This window comes from Artemia sp. Qi Xiang Cuo, chromosome 17 (assembly GCF_049724085.1).
Source record: "Artemia sp. Qi Xiang Cuo chromosome 17, ASM4972408v1, whole genome shotgun sequence".
Taxonomy (NCBI): domain Eukaryota; kingdom Metazoa; phylum Arthropoda; class Branchiopoda; order Anostraca; family Artemiidae; genus Artemia; species Artemia sp. Qi Xiang Cuo.
The window spans coordinates 822,312-839,076 of NC_142810.1; the positions used below are offsets into that span (position 1 = coordinate 822,312).

The 16,765-nt window shown below is 37.2% G+C and overlaps 1 protein-coding gene across 1 annotated transcript in view; it reads right to left on the reverse strand.

Annotated features, from left to right (window-relative positions):
* Positions 1-5,326: 5,326 nt before the first annotated feature.
* LOC148941766 (uncharacterized) overlaps positions 5,327-16,765 on the reverse strand; it is a 78,831-nt gene continuing 67,392 nt past the window's right edge. Inside the window, exons 10-11 of the mRNA XM_089103084.1 lie at positions 14,697-14,790; positions 5,327-7,399 (exon numbers count right to left, since the gene is read on the reverse strand). Coding sequence (XP_088959210.1) covers positions 7,161-7,399; positions 14,697-14,790 — 333 coding nt within the window. The 3' untranslated portion in view covers positions 5,327-7,160. The remainder of the gene's footprint in view (positions 7,400-14,696; positions 14,791-16,765) is intronic.

Sequence of the window (16,765 nt, forward strand, 5' to 3'; positions counted from 1 at the left end):
CGCTAACTGGATGCGTCTCCTGTTTCTGAATAGAATATACCTTACATATAGCCTATATTAGAAGAAACGAGGTTAGGAAATTGCGACAGAATGCAAACCTATCAATAAAGTACATTTTCCTAGTGTCAAATCTAAGTTATATTGGATAAAACGTACCAAAACTGGCACTTCTACTGGCGTACTGGTTTGGAACTGCATTAAATAGAATTATCAGTGATGATGATGATGATTACAGACACCAACAAAGGCAAAACAAAGATGGAGATGGATGATTTTTGCTGAAACAACCCTATCCTTTCCTATCCTACCCTTTCCTTTCTAACCTATACTTTTCCTTTCTAACCTATATTTCCTTTCTAACCTAAACTAACCTATCCTTTCCTTAAAAGAAGAGAGCAAGCTAAAAACAAGACAAAAGAAAAACCTCTAGAAAAACAACAGGTCTATGGCAGGTAGTAAGAAAAACAAGGAAAATTATCACAATGAATATTTTGCCCTTCATTCATAGGAAATGAAGAGGATACGTCGACCAAATTTGAACTCTTAAACTAATAATTGAGAAGTGTCTTAGTCATCACAGACCTATAGTTTCAGGTTCATAGATTATGAGCAAGGATTAATATTGCTGTTGTTAAGGTAGGAAATAAGGTCAGTAGATGGTTTCGTATTGAATCAGGAGTTACGCAAGGTTGTTTTATTCCCACTTATACGGATTGCTTTGATGGAATTTGTCCTAAGGAACACGACAAAGGCTGTGGGAGAGCATGGAATCAAATGGGGAAGCAGAACTCTTCAAGACTTATATTATGCTGATGAACTGAGTGTCCCTAGCCGAAATCAAACAGTTCGTGGTAACGAACTGTAAGTAAGGAGCGACCCGGCTCAATTGTAACCGAAACTGTAAAAAACGGAATTTTTATTTTATGCTGATTTTAAATATACAAGTTTCATGAAGTTTAGTCTTACCCATCAAAAGTTACGTACCCGAGAAAGCTTGCTTTATTTTATAAAAAAGGGGGGATACCCCCTAAAACTCAAAGAACTTTAATGAAAATCACAAGATCAGATTCAGCGTATCAGAGAATACTATAGAAGTTTCAAGCTCCGATCTGCAAGAATGTCGAATTTTGTATTTTTTGCCAGAAGAAAGATCACGGATGACTTTTATTTGTTTGTTGTTGTTTTTTCTAGGGGTGATCATACCGACCAAGTGGTCCTAGAATATCGCGGGAGGGCTCATTAAAAGTTCTAATTAAAAGAAATTAAAAGTTCTAGTGCCCTTTTTAAGTGGCCAAAGAATTGGACTGCAAAAAGGCCCCCTCCCACGTTCCTTTTTTTCCCAAAGTCACCCGATCAAAATTTTGAGATAGCCATTTTGTTCAGCATGGTCGAAAAATACAATAACTATTTCTTTGAGGATGACTTAATATCCCACAGTCTCCGGGGGAAGGACCGCAAGTTATGAACTTTGCCCAATGTTTACATATGGTATTGGTTATTGCGAAGTATACAGAAGTTTTCAGGGAGGATTTTTTCTGGTAGTTGAAGTTTTCATGGAGGAAGGGACATTGCTATAAAGGGGGCGCCGGATTTCCCAGCATTATTTAAAAAAACGATCAGAAATTAAATATATAAAAACAAACAATTTTTTCAACTGAAAAAAAAGGAGCAACATCAAAACTTAAAATGAACAGAAATTATTACAAATATGGGTTTGCCCCTTAATCATTACCTCGCTCTTTACGCTAAAGTTTTTTTTAGTTCTTTTCATAAGATCTATTTATTCTAATTAACGGCCTTTGTGATTAAGGGGTCATTCTTAAAGAATTGGAAAAAAATTTGGACTTTAGTGTAAAGAGCGAGGTATTGACTAAGGGAAAACCCCCTAATATATGTAATAAAAATATACGAATATAGAAGTTCGTTACGTAAGTTAATTCGTAAGTTACATCAGATTAAAATTTCGAGAAGGCTATTTAGCCAAAAAGAAGTAAAATTAATTTGCAAATCTCGTTCTAATTATTCATGTACGGAGAGCCAAAATCAAATGTGCATTAATTCAAAAAAAGTTAAGAAATTAAATAAAAAAAACTAGTTTTTTTTAATTAAAAGTAAGGAGCGGCATTAAAACTTAAAATGAACAGAAATTTTCCGTATACGAAAGGGGCTGTCCCCTCCTCAACGCCTCGCTCTTTACGCTAAAGTTTGACTCTGTCTCACAACTTTATTTTTTAAAACAATAAAAAACTTTAGTATAAAGAGCGAGGCGTTGAGGGGGGGGGGGCAGCCCCTTTCATATACGGAATAATTTCTGTTCGTTTTAATGTCGCTCCTTACTTTCAGTTAAAAAAACTTGTTTTTTTTATATTTAATTGTTAGCAAAATTGATGATTTTTTGGAGGTTTTAAGAGTTCAGCGCGCCAAAATAGGTTCAAAAATTAATATTAAGAAGACTAAGTCGCTTTGACGCGGAATAAGTGAAGGTGAACCGATGATGATGAGCAACGAGAAGATGGAAAATTGAATAGCTTCACTTATCTATGTACTACTATTATTAGAAATGGTGGATACGGTTAAGATGTTATAAGTAGAAAAGCTAAGGCCTAGGGTGTTTTTTCGCAGTTGAAAAAAAAAATTGGAACAGTACGAAGATAAGTCTGCAAACCAAGATTAGAATATTAGAAGCAACGGCGATGACAGGGTTCAGGTGTGGTTTTGAAACGTGAGCACTCCAAAAGATGAAGAAAGACTTTTTAGATGTTTTCTAGAGGAATTGTCAACAGACCCTCTTAGTTACCGGTCTGACTGACCGTATTTTAAACAATAAGCTGTGTGAGTAATGTCGTTCTACCTCACTTTCAAAGACTATAGTGAAAGAAAAGTTGAGATTGCCAGGATACGTCATGCGGATGAAGGGTGATAGATTGCCAAGGATCGTCCTTCTTGGCCAACCATCTAGGGCCAAATGAAAAGCCGATTGTCACTAAATAGGGCGGAGAAAAGTCGTAAGAAAGGGAAATTGGTAATTGGAACATCTTCGGAGTGTAAAAAGGGGAGCTTCAAATAGATTGGGCGAAGGAGGAGCCTTCTTAGCAGGAGGAGCTTTCTTAATAGGAGGAGCCTTCTTGCCTCAGGGGATTTGGTGCTGCAGTGAATTGTTTGCAATAGTAGTAATTATTTCAGCGTCCATCAGGGAGGATGGGTTGCAATTTCAGCGGCGGCAATTGCAATATTAGGAAAGAGTTTAGACTGGAGAATAATTTTTCTTTCATCCAATTTCCAGCCAATGCTATACCCTTACCAAAGCATTTAGGCCAATGTGAGTCTAGACCAAGATATAGAAGCCGAGGCTAGCATATATCTTTTGAACAATAAATTAGCCTAACCTAAACAGCCACATCCTTGTTTTTCAGGCAATTGGAAATCTACAGGAGGATAAAGAGCCCAGAATTATTTAACAATAATCTTGCATGACAGCTACTCCTGAGAAGGAAACATAGTTATTACAAATGAGCAGTACCATTTTATTTCCCATTCAGAACTCTTTCCAAATCTCTTACACATCTTAAAGTAAGACAGGGGTGAATCAAAGATTAGTTTAGTGGGGGGGGGGGCGCATAAAAGGTTGCTCCGATAAACTGGCGAACAAAGAAATACCAGAAATACCAAAGAAATACAATTTAAAGGGAACCTCAACGATTATAAGTCGTAGGTAGGCAGTGAAAATGGTCGTAAATATGATCTAAAATCTAGTGATACAAAAAATAGTAAGTTATAAAATCCACCCCACAATAAAAAAGATAAAAAGCTGTTCACCCTCGACAAAAAAATATATTAACCCCAAATCCACCACTACGTTAGGGAGGCTGGGGAGGGGGCCCCTCGACCTGGATCCGCCAATAAAGTAAGAACTTTTTTGCTAAATTATTTTTCTATTGTTTTTATAAACCATAGGATTATATAAGGGGGATAGGGTTCAAATGCGATATTAGTGACCAATGTATTTAAAATAATGCTTTATTGTGGCGTTTGCTTGACAAGAATAGTCACTGTGCAAATCGATTTGCACAGTGACTAGTGAAACAGTGCACAGTGCCAGATTCTGTGCCAGTGCACAAAGAAAAATTGTTGCATAACATTTGATTTAAATAATTTTCTCGGTTTAACTGAAAGTATACAATCCCACTGGTTTATACTTGACATTTTGGGGAGGGAGATCCATGATCATTGTCCCTTACGAAATCCATTGTTACCCAAATAAAATATTCCAAAAGCGGAGATATAAAGGAGAAATAGGATATTTGATAGAAGACGACTATTTTCCTTTCAACTAGCCAGTCAGCCCCTTCGAAAAATATCCAGGCTTACAGCGATGGTACTAGCGCGAATATGATTTTGAATATATTCTAAACCTAATTTAAATTGTTTGGCAGGTAGATCAGACAATTAGTACGAAGGGGGAGGGAAAAGAAGGTTTACGGTGCACACCCCTAGAAAATGTGTAGCCATCTGTAGAGTCCTCAAAAGGCAGCTTAAAGCTAATTTCTGTTCAACACGGTGCAATAGTCATCCCTTACTACCGTATGACAGATTGCTTCATGCAACAAACTCCCAGATATGCCTATGGGTGCGCACATTGGGGAGGAAGGGGGTAATACTGATAACAAAATATACATCAAAAGAATTCGCTTTTCTTGTCAATTCCAAATGTTTAAAATTTCTTATGGACGATAGCGTAGGGATTTACGACTTAGCCAGTTTTTGTATTTGATGCTTTAGGTGTGTTCGAACTCGATATGCTATATACGAGTAATGACATCAAACTCATCTCTGGACTGCAAAATTTGATTCAAATAACGTCGCGTATTAGAGCTTATTTTTTTATTTGAAATAGTGAGCCATATTTGAGCCAAAATTTGATTCAATTAGAGCTTATTTTTTATTTGAAATAGTGAACCATTTCATCTCTGCTCGTGATGAGATAGAGAATAGTGAGTCCTCATCGATTAAAGTACTGGACCCTCGATGGCACATGCTTTTGTTTTCTTTCCTTTAAATTAAATTTTCACTGTGCCATCTTTATTTTGTGTAATATTTAGATTCAAGAAGATGGCTTCATTAGAACGCTTATTACCTGATTTGTTTTGTATATATATCTTAGAAGATTCACGCGCAAGGGTTCAATTTGTGAACGGGGTCTTTTTCCAGGTTTATTATTAATCGAAACAATCCCATTCCATTAAAATATATAATTGAAATATAAACTTTATTAAAAAAATATAGAAACATATACAATTCAAAATATAAATATTTTATAATGCCAGCGTCAACATAAATAATTTCTTAGACCACACTGCTTTTCCATTTACAAAAAATTAAAGAAGAAAAACGGGTTTTAATTTTTTATAAAGCAGTGAATACAATAAAATAAACACTTAATTAAACAAAAATACTCCGAATATTTCGGCCCCACGTCCTCATCACAGTATTTTATTTGATCAAACAAAAATAGTAGATACGTCTGTAGGACTTTTACAAAGCTTCAGGGAAATTATAGAAATAAAAAAGATAATATATTATCTAATATAAAGATAATATAATATATTATAAAAGGGTATTAGTATCAATAGAGATGAAGGGGAATTTAGGATCAATTCAATTTATAATAGTTTAATTAAAAAGCAGGTAAGATTTTCAATCAGTACTTATTTTAATAATTGTTCTGAAACGAAAGATGACCTTGCGAACAAAGGTCAGACTGGGTTAAATGCTGGGAAAAGTAAACGAACTGCAGCTAAGCTTGCAAGTAAACGAATCCGTTCAATTTATAATTCAAACATTGGGTAATGAGCTTGTGAGATCTAATTAGGGGTTATGGGCCGGGGGTTAGCTGACCTTTATTGTTTTGGTTTAAGTATAAATATATTTTAATTTTTTGATAGATTTCCATTTATATACTGCGAGGAGGCGTGTTTCAATCAATATAGACATTCGATTTTGTTTATACGCCAGTGAATGGAAGTGTTTATTTAATATGTGAGTTTTGTTTCCTATTTATTTATATTTTTTCTTTTGTTTGTTTAGTATGTTTTTATGTTGATGGAAGTTAAGGTTTTTAAAAAGAACATTTTTTGTTTCATTTTTTTCTTTTCTTTCTTTTTCCGTTGAGAAAGGCTCCCGGACGTGGGGCCGAAATATTCGGAGTATTTTTGTTTAATTAAGTGTTTATTTTATTGTATTCACTGCTTTGTAAAAAAATTAAAACCCGTTTTTCTTGTTTAATTTTCAGCGTCAACATCTTGCATGATGAAGCAATTATACTCTCTAGGGTACGATAAAAGCCAATATGGTTTCCTTCACATTTTAGAGGAAAATTAGGCTTTTCTATTGCTTAGACATGGAAGCATTCAGCCAAGAGCATACATCCCCGAAAAGGGCAAGATATTCAAATTGCCCTTACCAAAAGTTTTATTATAAGTATTGCACAGAGCTTATCCTACCTCTGCACAAAGGAAAATTCTAGGCTTTTGTGTTGAAAATTCCTGGTTTATCACAAGGAGGGCATGAAATGGTGTATCATATACTCGAAAAAGACACTTTTTTTTAGGAAGAAAAATCAACTAAAAAAGTTTGCACGCAGCAAAGGTCTTCAAGGCATTTCTAAGTCAAGATTAGCTAAGTTGATAGACAGCATCAACAAAGTCTTTGGCAACACTGCTGAGTAGCTATTCTGCTGCGAATCTTCCTAAAGCCTTCCTAAAGTTACGATACTAGATATGAAGCCAATATTTTTGTGAATAGTTACAAGATTAGCTAAAAAGCTAATAAAAGTTACAAGTTGATAGACAGTATAAACGAAGTCTTAGGCAACACTGCTGAGCAGCTATTCTACTGCAAATCTTCAAGGCTTTCTAAAGTTACGATACTAGATATGAAGTCTGTATCTTTGTAAATGGTTACAAGATTGACTAACGTTGATAGATAGCATAAACGAAGCCTTTGGCAACACTACTGAGCAGCTGTTCTATTGCAAATCTTTAAGGCTTTCTATAGTTACGATACTAGATGTGAAGTCTGTATCTTTGTAAATGGTTACAAGATTGGCTAACGTTGATAGACAGCATAAACGAAGTCTTTTGCAACACTGCTGAACAGCTGTTCTATTGCAAATCTTCAAGGCTTTCTAAAGTTACGATACTAGATATGAAGTCTGTATCTTTATAAACAGTTACAAGATTGGCTAACGTTGATAACACATCATTTTTGGCAATACTGCTGAACTTGGCACTTTCGATTATGTACCTGAAAGCATTATAACTCCCAAAGCTGTTTAAAAAACCTTTAAGTTGCTCCAAGAACTGATTCTGCCTTGGTCCATGGCACCAGTTTGCAAGTAGACCTGAAATAAATACTTAATTTCAACTTAAAAACTTAGTCAAACAAATACTATTTCCAAAGTAGCAAATTTACGATTCATGAGTATGTCTATTACCAGAAAGCAAAATGTTTCCATTTAGGTTAGCATATAACCAATTTTTTCTCTTGTATTTGGGGCACTTTTTTGTAACAGGTCTAGGGTAAGAAGAATTCAAAAAGGGCAAGGTCATTCAGGTTCTAAAATACACCAAAATATGACCCTTCCTTTTCCTTTTTTACCCTTTTTTCAAATTATAATTTGTAAGTTTAAAGAGAATTTAAAATTAAAAATGAGACGGCGTAGCACCAGTGTTTCATAAGTACACCTTGAACATTTTACATTCAATTTTCTGCACAGAATGAACTTTTCTTTGGGGAATAAGCAAAAAAAGGTAAAACTCCAGTTGAGTCATTTTTGCTATTTCTGTAGAATTTATGCATTAATTTTGGTCTATATTTTATTTCCCATTTATTGACGATTTTAGTGCCAGTTAGTTTTAGTTGCGTTTGATCTCTCGTTTAATTAGGACTTTGCAAGCCTTATCTTGTCTTTCCCATCCCTCGCTGTGCTTAGCCTAACACTGAAATACATCTACTTTTTCATCTTATTCTGTTTTGAAAAGTTTCCAGTAATTCAGTATGATGAATTGAATAATAAAAAAAACATATGTTTTCAAAAAAGAAACTCAAAATAAAATAAGGATAAATTCGCTTATTTGCGATTGTAAACTTAAAACAAACAGATACTAAATTTACGCTAAAATTGCAACCGTTGTCGCAGCAAGCTCTGGTTGGGTTCACAGAAAAAAGTGTCCTAACAGCAACTGTGATTTCCTTTCTCACCTTCGATTAAAACTGTAGTTTTTCCGTCCTCAAAACTGTAAAATTGTTAGGTCTCATCAAAGAATTTTTCTTCTAGAAAATAAGACATTTCTTAATGACAGTCTCAAATACACTAGGCTCTTCAAACCAACTTGATTCTCTATTTCCTGAAATCCAACCAATATTGCAAGTTGTAAAACCCACCACGTGTACAAGCTAATTCTTGATTACTTTGCCCCAGATAACCCAGCCTAGCACAGCCAATGCTTTTATTTCTACAATTATAGCATGTACAAGCTAAAGCTAAGTTACTTTGCCTGATTTTTTTTTTTTTTTTACATTTTCGATGTACTTAAAAATAAAAACAATTTGATTCAGTGTCTATATCCGATTGATTTCCACATAAAAACTTCATTAGTAATAAGAGAACTACTTGATTTTTCCGGAAAGCACTAGGATGGCTGAGAGTGTGTCCTCTTTTAAAATAAGATAAAGAATATCTTGATGAATAAGGATGGGTGAGGGGGGGGGGGGGGCTATCTTCTGTCTTCTATCTTTTGTAAGTATTGGTTCGCGATTCCCACGAGGTTTATTTTTTGTTTATTTATAAGGTTGCATTTTTCTTCTTTTTTTTTGTTTTCTTTTCAATATCTATGTAGTAAGTGAGTAAAATATTGAGTCTTGCCACAAACAAATCTATATAGATTTTCACGTGGTAGGTTTGTTTGATATGATTTTTTTGATTTTTTTTTTAATTCATAAAAATGAATTTCTCTCTCTCATTATATTGTTATTTATAATCGTTGTCTAACATCATGGATGGCGACAATTTCCTAACCTAAAATTTATCAGGAACAAATCAATCAAAATGTAGACCAAATAGCAAAACTATTGTACCTTCGTTCCCTTACATTTCTTGTTTACAAGTCAATCTTTATGACAAAAAAGAAATCCCAGCACAACGAAGCTTTTAATCCCTGCTATTGCCAGGATTGTTCCAAAAACCTTCCGAAAATTGGCTGGAGTGTCAAGCTATTGCCTGGATTGTTCCAAAAACGTTCCAGAATTTGGCTGGAGTGCCAAGCTATTGCCTGGATTGTTCCAAAAATTGCCTGGATTACCAGGCTATTGCCTGGATTGTTCCTAAAATGTTTCAAAAATTGCCAGGATTGCCGGGCTATTGCCTGCATTGTTCCAAAAACGTTCCAAAAATTGCCTGGATTGACTGAATTGTTCCAAAAATATCCCAAAAATTATCTGGATTGCCAGGCTATTGCCTGGATTGATCCAGAAACTTTCCAAAACTTGCCTGGATTGTTCCAAAAATTGCCTGGATTACCAGGCTATTGCCTGGATTGTTCCTAAAATGTTTCAAAAATTGCCAGGATTGCCGGGCTATTGCCTGCATTGTTCCAAAAACGTTCCAAAAATTGCCTGGATTGACTGAATTGTTCCAAAAATATCCCAAAAATTATCTGGATTGCCAGGCTATTGCCTGGATTGATCCAGAAACTTTCCAAAACTTGCCTGGATTGTTCTAAAAACGTTTCAAAAATGTTCTAAAAACGTCTTGATCAACATTTCCTTGGCTGTGGGTTATCTCCCACCAAATTTCAAGTGAACGTTAACACTTAAATACGAAAGGTAAGTGGGGCTCGGAACTGACAGGCACCTCTGAGAATCCATTCACTCTGTCCCATGGTTCAAAATCCCTTCCTCCTTAGGTTTCAAGTGGATCAAAGGTTCGAGAAGGGGCGTATTCCTTTAGTCAGAATACTTTTTCCATAAATTTTAAGCAGCCGGTAAAAAAAAACCTCCCTACCTCTCCGCTGTAAAGCTGGTGTTGGAGGGGGGGAGGTGAAGGGCCTCTTTGTCCCTCTAATCACACAGATAAAAATTCGTGTATGATTCCGCTTTGAACGGGACACAACATAAACAGTTCTCTGCTAAAAAGCAGTCCCTGAAAGGGGAAGGGACGTCCAAGGGCCCAAGGAACCGCTTTCTCCATCGAATCATACAACTGAAAATCAACTAACTTGTTTGATTTAATTAAGATACAACATTCCTACCACTCAAGTCAAAAGAAGGAGGATGGAGCAGTGGGGGTGCTAAAAGGACAACCGCCCCAATTTGGTCTTCCTGTCATCCAGACTGAAAATCCTTGCTTGATTTTGGTTGAAACAATATGTAATTTCGCTTCATAGAAGAAGCTAACTTCATTCTAAAACGTTAAGGGAGAAAGGGGGAGGCGTTATTGCTGGAGGGCCATGAACCCACCTGATATCTCAATCATTCAGACTGAAAATCACTCCGTTTCTTCAAATTAAAGACGGTTTAGCATGCCTACCTTTCTACTAAAACGTTAGAGGTGGGATGGTTAGAGACCCAATTTAGAACTACTATTAATTGTGCTAAGAATTCACCGCAGCACTAAGGGGCCGAAACATCAAGTTTGAGCCTCGGATTTTTGAACCCCCTTTTGATGACGACCTCTGTATGCCCACGGACAAGATTTATGAATGCGAAACAACACCTCAAATTTGGTTTCTGGAACGTCCACGCAATGTCTCAAGACTCCAAAACTGAACAAGTGCTAAGAGCACTGGAAGATTACCACCTTGACCTTCTGGCTCTGTCAGAAGATCGATGGCTAGGATCTGGATAAAATAAACTGGATGGAGATGTGACCATTATATACAGTGGATCGCAGGAAACGCGTGAATACGGAGTAGCCCTAACGATGACAAAACAGACTTCCCAAGCTCTACTACAGTGGACACCGGTGTCACCTAGAATCCTGAAAGCCCGCTTCATCGGCGCGCATGTGAAACTGTCAGTAATAGTATGCTACGCACCCACCAATGACGCCACCGACGAAGCAAAAGACGAATTTTACAGAGCTTTTAACTCCACGGCAAACGACATACCACGGCATGACATGGCATGTTTTCTAGGAGACTTTAAAACGAAGGTAAGGAAGAACCGATCATTTTCCCCAGAGGATCTCTGCAAGCATGGCCTTGGCCAGCGAAAAGAAAACCGAGAACTACTTATTGACTTCGCCGCTCCTTAACGACCTAGTAATCGGAGGTACCCTCTTTTCTCATTGGGATGTACACATATATTCTTGGATATCTCCCGATGGCCGCACCCGAAATCAGATTTGTCTTTGGAGTAGGAAGTGGAGATCAAGCCTACTTGATATAAGGGGATATAGAGGAGCTGACGTTGGCTCAGATCATAATCTGATGGCAGCAAAAATCCACCTCAAATTGAAAAGAAATAGAAAAGCAAATAAACCCAGTCTTTGACTCGGAGAAACTGAGGTTGAGAGAATTCAACCAAGCCTTTAAACTAGAGATGCGGAATAGATTTGAAGCCTTGTCTTTACTAGATGATGCTGATAGCAATCAATACTGGGAAAGCATAAACTTGTGCTTTCACGATGCCGCAAAAGCCACCATTGGGTACCGCAAAAGCCAAAGGACCAGTGACTATCTGACCGAACATGAGAAATCATAGAGACAAGGAAAAAAGTAAAAGCATCACTTATCCTAAGACAAACCCCCGACCAACAGATCCTCAGAAATTATGAAAAAAGAGCCGCGGATAAAGAGGTAAAGAAGAGTGCCAGAAAAGACCAGAGAAACCTGCTGGAGCGAAAAGCAGCGCAGGCAGAAGAGGCGGCGGAGAGAGGTGATTCAAGAGCCGTCCATAAAATCACTAATGAGATTATTGGAAAGAAATCCTCTATTCAACATGGACCAAAAACAGACCCCTCGGGAATTCTGATAACACAGCAGTCTGACGTAAACGAAGTTTGGGCCAGTCACTTCGAGAAGCTGTTGAATAGACCTCCACCAGAGGATCCCCCAGAGATCCCAGCAGCAACACTGCTCTCCTTAGATATCAGCACGGTTCCGCCGTCATCCACTGAAATTATAGCAGCAGCAAAGAAGCTGAAAAATGAGAAGTCGCCTGGCAAAGACAAGATATCCGTAGATAGGACCAACGCGGCTGCTATGACCTGCCTCAAGTTCTAGACAGCATTGTTTGTAACAATCTGGATGACTGCAAAAATGCCTTTAGATCTGAAACGTAGCACCCTTGTGAGGATCTTTAGGAAAGGCGATGCTTCCTTCCCAGGTAACTGGTGAGGAATCTGCATGCTTTCCATACCTAGCAAATTGCTGACAAACATTTTACTGCAGAGAATCAGCTCGCAGCTCGACCGACACCTCCGCGACGAGCAACATGGATTCAGGCCGAACCGTTCATGTGCAGACTTGATATTTACCCTACGGCTACTAACGGAAGAAAGCAGAGAATGGCTCTCCAAAATCTATATGATATTCATCGATTTTGAGATGGCATTTGACTCAGTAGACCGCCAAAGTCTGTGGAAGATCCTACTGCATTACGGAATCCCTGAAAAGATAGTTTCAATGATCGTTGCGCTTTATGACGATAGCGAGTGTTGTGGAAAGACACCAGATAGCCAAACTCGTTTCTTCCGCATTCTGTCAGGAGTTAAGCAAGGTTGCGTCTTGTCACCGCTACTTTTCGTAATCGTCATTGACTACATACTGCGAAGTACAAGCACAGACGGAATTCAGCTGAACCCAGAAAGACGCCTCAGTTATGTAGACTTCGCTGATGACATTGCCGTCCTAGAATCATGCAAGCAAAGACTCCAAGAACTCCTTGACAAAGTGAGGGAGAGAGGTGGCCATGTCGGCCTGAAAATAAACAATGAGAAAACAAAATGCATGGCCACCACAGATTCACCCCTGAGCATCACTTTCAGAGACCACCATATAGAGCAAGTCGTCCATTTCAAATACTTGGGAAGCATAATAGAAATTACCGGATGAACCACAAAAGAAGTGCTCATAAGCATTAGCCAAGCCAATAGGGTCTTCACCAAATTGTTGAAGGTTATCTGGTCCCAAGGCGTATTTGTGTAGCTAAAGCTACGACTATCAAAGTATTATATTATGTCTCTATTGCCCCTTTCAGCTGAAATCCAAAAATTGAGTCCCAACTACAAGCGAACAATACCTGCTTTCAACAATACTCTTTATCGGCAGGTCTACAACCCTCTTCGACTGATTAAACTAACAATCCAATTTATTCCTAACAAGACTGGCCAGCCTCTTGTGACATATATCATAAGAGTCCGCCGATGGAGATACCTTGGCCACGTACTACGTATGGACAATCTCCGAATACCCAATGTAGCGCTCATTGGGAGCCATCGGGTCCACGCCGCAGGGGCAGACCCAGAAACACCCTAAGTCGAACGTACCAGACAGATCTCCGTAACCTGCACACATCAATCCAACCTCAGTGGGAGGACATACTTGCAGCAGCAAACCGGCGGAAAGATTGGCGGCTCCTTCTTGATGCCCTGGGTGCCTCTGGAGGGACAGGCGGATCTAAGGTCTAAGGTAAGGACTAAGGGGCCTGAGGTCAACACAGGTACGCACGCTCCTCCTCTTCGAGTTAAACAGATAGAAAATTTAATTTTCATTTTATCAACCCTTGACAACCATTTTCTAATATAGCAGCTGCATTATTGAGTTACGTATTGTTATTTATGCCCTTTTTCTTACGCAAGCTCTAAAAAGTCCCCAAAAAATCTTAAAATCCTGTTCTCTACTGTATAATTACAAAACTGGAAATAACATCTTTGTGACTAACACTTTCGATAGAAGAGAACATATTAACATCACTTATAGAAAAAACATATTCCTTCCGTCCAAAGAGGCATGAGATAGAATAAAAAGAACATATTAACATCACTTATAGAAAAAACATATTCCTTCCGTCCAAAGTGGCATGAGATAGAATAAAAAGAATATATTAACATCACTTCTAGAAAAAACATATTCCTTCCGTCCAAAGAGGCATGAGATAGAATAAAAAGAACATATTAACATCACTTCTAGAAAAAACATATTCCTTCCCTCCAAAGGGGCATGAGATAGAATAAAAAGAATATATTAACATCACTTCTAGAAAAAAACATATTCCTTCCGTCCAAAGAGGCATGAGATAGAATAAAAAGAACATATTAACATCACTTTTAGAAAAAACATATTCCTTCCGTCCAAAGAGGCATGAGATAGAATAAAAAGAACATATTAACATCACTTCTAGAAAAAACATATTCCTTCCCTCCAAAGGGGCATGAGATAGAATAAAAAGAATATATTAACATCACTTCTAGAAAAAAACATATTCCTTCCGTCCAAAGAGGCATGAGATAGAATAAAAATTTCAAGTGATAACAATTTTAAATTATTATGTAATAATTTGAAGCCCACAGAGAAAAAAGGGTATACTTTTTAAAAAATTTGAAAAGCCATTCATCAGAAATTGAAAGGATTTAGAAATACTTTTTAGAATAGACTCTTTGGTTCTGGAGAGGATAGCCTACAAAATAGTCGACTTACCAAGTAAAGACTCGACAGCAGATACTGTTTCACTACCCAGAAGGTCAGATGCAATAAACTGGGTTTCAAGTAGCGACAAAAAATCTGGCAAAATCTGGAAAAAAGTGAATATTTACTTAACCTGTTACGGCCTATTTTTAAGACAGCTGGTTTAAAGTTTTCTAAAATTATATAACACATACCATCAATCGAAGTGGGTACCAAAACAAATCCATGTAAGCACTTGGTAATGGGTGACCACATATATCTCCCTTAACAAACAAACAAAACAAAAGCAAACAAATAAAGAAACAAAACGACCAAATTATAAGCAATCTCTCTCATGAAAATAAAAATAAATATGCAAAAAAAGATAATAATAATAAAACAGCACCGAGAATACTGTACAACGAGAATAATTTGCTTTGAGCGATAACTGCTTCACTGGTGATCAAGCTACCCAGATTAATTTTTCTAGGTCAATTGGTCATTCATTGTCAGATCAGTGACGTCATTTAGGTCATAATTAACCTAATTGCACTAAGGTAGTTTTCAAAATTCGTTGAAAAAAAAACAGTAAGCGTTCCCCCAAACAGTAGTGGCTTTGACAGCAGTTAGACAACTATATATTTAACTATATTCCTGGATAATAGTATACCTGACAAGTAAGTTCAAAGTTTTATAACTTTTTACGTTGGTGTCATATCTATAGGACAGTGGGCTCTAAGGGTTGCTTTTAGTATATTAAATTTCAAGGGTTGCGTTTTTAGTGCTAATTTCACTTGAGATTTTTTTTCACTTTTTTGATGAAATTCGTTGGTTGATTCTTTGTTGTGACAACTTGGGCAAAACTTTATCTATGCTTTTCCGGGTTTTGGTCATAATTCTCTCTGCAATTTTCTTCTGGGGCGTTCATTAATACGTTTAGTTTACTTATGATATCCATGTGGCAGTTTCTGTAAGTTAGTGTGTTTTTCTTGTCTTCTCTAATTATTAATCCTGTTTTTCTCTTTTTTGATCGGGTATAAGTAAAATAACAATAATAATGTGGGTTCGTTATCATCCTTCAGCTTCAGCCTATCAGTCACTATGGAAAGAATATCTTTTAATCTTTCTATACATTTTTCTTTGTTGTCCAGATATCTGAAAATGAAGAAAAGAAATCCCTGCATTTCACTTGGCGAAGCTCTTTACCTCCTAGAAGAAAAAGAATGTAGATGTGAAGATTTTGCGGTTATTGTCCTGCCTCCTGATCCCGATTAAGCATCTGATGTAGAAGAAGGAAATGACGACGACGCTGTGGCCTCGTTTGTAAATGATGTTCCCGGGACAGATGAAGTAAATTTCAGACCAGGTCCTCCTGAAGAAGAATAATTTAAAGACATCGACAACATCATCCCCACATAAGAAGAGGGTGTATCAACTTCAAAGGTGGGTCACAGAGGAGGTAGTTCAAAACTGCGAACAATAAATAGAGGAAACAAAAAGGAACCAATCCTTGACAAACCCTGGGCAAGGAAGCGGCTCAGGCGCTTGAGAAAGCCTGAGAAGCAATAGAAGGAAAAACATCAGTAGAGATTTTGGCTTTGTTTCTAGACAATAAACTCTTTGACCTAATTTCTCGTGAAACGCTTAAGTATACTGTTAAAATCCGGCTGACAAAATCTGTGTGTTCGTTGTAATACTATTATTTTTGGGCAATAAAAGGGGATTGTATTCCCTAAAAGCTGATTAATCAATCAATGAAGGTCTTGAAAGTGACCTGCTCAAGCAACCACCCAGAAATCAATTCATGAGGATAAAAGAGAAAATTCACTTCGTGAACAGTTAAAAAACTTCAGAGATGAGCAAGATTTCAAGGCGAAGCCCCTCTTCGGCATAATCAGCGCAAACTTTAAACAGTTTAGAACTTTTCCTCAGCATCTGTCCATTGGTGAAGTGATTGTGAAGTATTACAAGAAAAATAGCCTGAAGTAGTTTATCTGAGGAAAACCCAATTTGATTCGGATTTAAAATAAGGGCTCTATGCACTTTGGATGGCTATTACCTTCAGTTTCATCTTTACTCGGGGAAGGAGTCTAGTGCTTCAT